The following is a 2,406-nucleotide window of genomic DNA, read 5'->3' as shown; positions in this document are numbered from 1 at the left end:
GCTTTTAGTTGGGGGGGGCAGGTGAGGGGAACACTCCACCCTTACATCCTGCAGGGTAAAAGAAGACCAAAAGGAGTGAGAGACTACCCCTGCTAGGGAGATCTGAAGGAGGAGGGGCTTTTTCCAACCAGTAACAAGAAAGAGGGAGGGGAGGAATCAAGTCTGGGAGTTAGCTCCAGATGGGATTTGCTGGTGGCCCAACTGCCAAGACATAAAATAGGAAAAACCCTACCCCAGTAGGAGTCAAGAGGAAGGGAGAAAGAGGATGGCCCATTGCTCTTCTTTCAGTCCTTCTATTGTGCCAGGTTCCTTGTCCCCTCAGGGCCTTGGCTACTTGTTCTCCCTTCTCATGTCTTCCTTTGTCTTATGGCTGTCTGTCTCTTCCTCCTCCTCCTGTTTGCTGCCTTCTCAGACTACCTCAGCCACTCTACCACATTTGCTCTTCTTGGTAGCTTTATTAGCAACAGAATAAGTATGGGTTATTTATTTATGTTTGTCCCTTAAGGACATGAATGCTTCTGTCCTGTTTGCCCTTATTCCCATAATGGGACCTAGCTGTAATATTTGTGAACTGGCCATGCTCAGGAGTAAAGCTGTGACTCACCATATTGGCACTGGTCTTTGACAGCAAGTTTTCCTGGGAGAAGGATCTTCCATTTGGCCTTTCCTGGAGGGGCTTTAGGAGGCTGGGCCTCAAATTGGCCACACTGACACTTCTACACATTTTCGGGGGAAGTGGAGGAGGCTGCTCTGATGTAGGCTGGTGTGCCTGAGATAGATGCACCTTCTCCAGGGAGCCACGAAACAACTTTGGCCCTGGAAACAGAAATGGAGGAGAGTTATGATCATGATTGGGTCTTTAAGGTGGTCAGAGGGAGGATGTGGAAAATAATGAGCCGGGTGTGGTGATGCATGCCTGTAATCCATGTGGCTCAGGGGGCTGAGGCAGGAGGATCACATGTTTAAAGCCAGCCTTAGCAAAATCAAGGTACTAAGCAACTTGATGAGACCCTGTTTCTAAATAAAAAATGCAAAATAGGGCTGGGGATGTATCTCAGTGGTTGAATGCCCTGAGTTCAATTCTTGGCACCCCTCCAAAAAAAAAAAAAAAAGAAAGAAAGAAAGAAAAGAAAGAATGAGACCCAGAAGTCTTGGGACTAATAGTAGAGACGATGGGATCATTATGCTACCACAATGGGGTTGAGGTGTAGGCTGGTGGGAGGGAGATAAGAGAAGGGGACCAGCAGAAGCAAGTGGGAAGTCTCAAGGTGTAAGGGCACACGCCTTTAATCCCATCTACAAGGAAGAAGGCAGGAGGATCACAAATTCAAGGCCAGCCTTAGCAACTTAGTAAGACCCTGTTTCAAAATAAAAAATAAAAAGAGCTGGGAATGTGGCTCAGTGGTTAATCTCCCTGGGTTCAATCACTGGTACTAATAAATAAATGAACTTACAAACAAATATAATGGAGATGTATATTAATGGTAGAGTACTCCTATTCAATTCCCAGTACCAAAATAATAATAATAATAATAATAATAATAATCTGCCAAAGCTAGGGAGACAGGAAGGTGATGGGAGAGGGCTTAGGACTTACTTACCAGGAGTCCAGAGGGATTGGCTGGGTGTAATGATGGTTGTGCTCTGTGAAGGGACAGATTCCTCTGTCACGTAGGCAGCTGGGACAAAGATGGGTCGAGAGGTAGAGGGTGCTCCCAGGCGCCTTGCCAACCACCAGTCTGAGTTGGTCTTTCGAAGCAGTAGGAACCTGTCTCCTTCAGCCAGAGACACCTGCCGGCCATCTGCCCCAGTATAAGTAAAAGCATAGAGGGCACACAGCTGGGATCCCTGAGAGGGGTTTCTGGTCCCCAACCCTAGACTCCCCCAGGTACTTGGCCACCACCGGCCAGAAAGCATTGTGGTCAGCACTGTCACCTATGGGAAAAGGGTAAGCTGGAGATGCAGAAGGAAGCAGGACTGGCTGCTTCCAGGCAAAAGGACATTGTTCTAAGAGAAGTGGTGGGGGGAGACCGGGAGGGGGAGGGAGAAGGTAAAGACAGGAGCACCCGGGTAAGTAAAAGGGTAAAGCAGAGGGCTTGGGTTGGGGATCAGTATGGCCTGGGGGGCTGAGAACTCCTGGGTGATGTGTCTGGTGAGGAAGTATATAAGTAAGGTGAGAGAGGATGTGGTCAGCTGGGCTGTGTGGCCAGCAAGGCAGGAAATCAGAGGAGTTGAACTTGCTTGTGAATTTTACTGCAATTATACCTTGTGGGGTCCAACTGAAGATCCAGGGACAGGAGGAGTTGATCCTGGGTGCTGGTGGAAGTCTTGAGCTAGACACAGAAAGAAAATGAGGAGGAAAAATCAAGTCCAAGACAGAAACGCAGGGAAATACACAAGAGGTAA

The 2,406-nt window shown here is 48.2% G+C and overlaps 1 protein-coding gene across 11 annotated transcripts in view; it reads right to left on the bottom strand.

Annotated features, from left to right (window-relative positions):
* Arhgap9 (Rho GTPase activating protein 9) overlaps window positions 1-2,406 on the bottom strand; it is an 8,103-nt gene extending 5,697 nt beyond the window's left edge. For 2 of the 11 annotated variants that reach the window (XM_048806599.1, XM_048806598.1), the window contains exons 1-2: window positions 1,602-2,168; window positions 605-816 (exon numbers count right to left, since the gene is read on the bottom strand). In XM_048806599.1, the coding sequence (XP_048662556.1) occupies window positions 605-816; window positions 1,602-1,917 (528 nt within the window). In that variant the 5' untranslated portion in view covers window positions 1,918-2,168. Of the gene's footprint in view, window positions 1-232; window positions 453-604; window positions 817-1,601; window positions 2,172-2,265 lie in introns of those variants that run through there. The other 9 variants (XM_048806587.1, XM_015483125.2, XM_048806607.1 and 6 more) reach the window with 8 other exon arrangements.

The sequence above is a fragment of the Marmota marmota genome, unplaced genomic scaffold, assembly GCF_001458135.2.
Source record: "Marmota marmota marmota unplaced genomic scaffold, marMar, whole genome shotgun sequence".
Lineage (NCBI taxonomy): Eukaryota > Metazoa > Chordata > Mammalia > Rodentia > Sciuridae > Marmota > Marmota marmota.
Note: the sequence above shows the minus strand (reverse complement) of the source record. Positions and strands in the feature narration are given on the sequence as shown.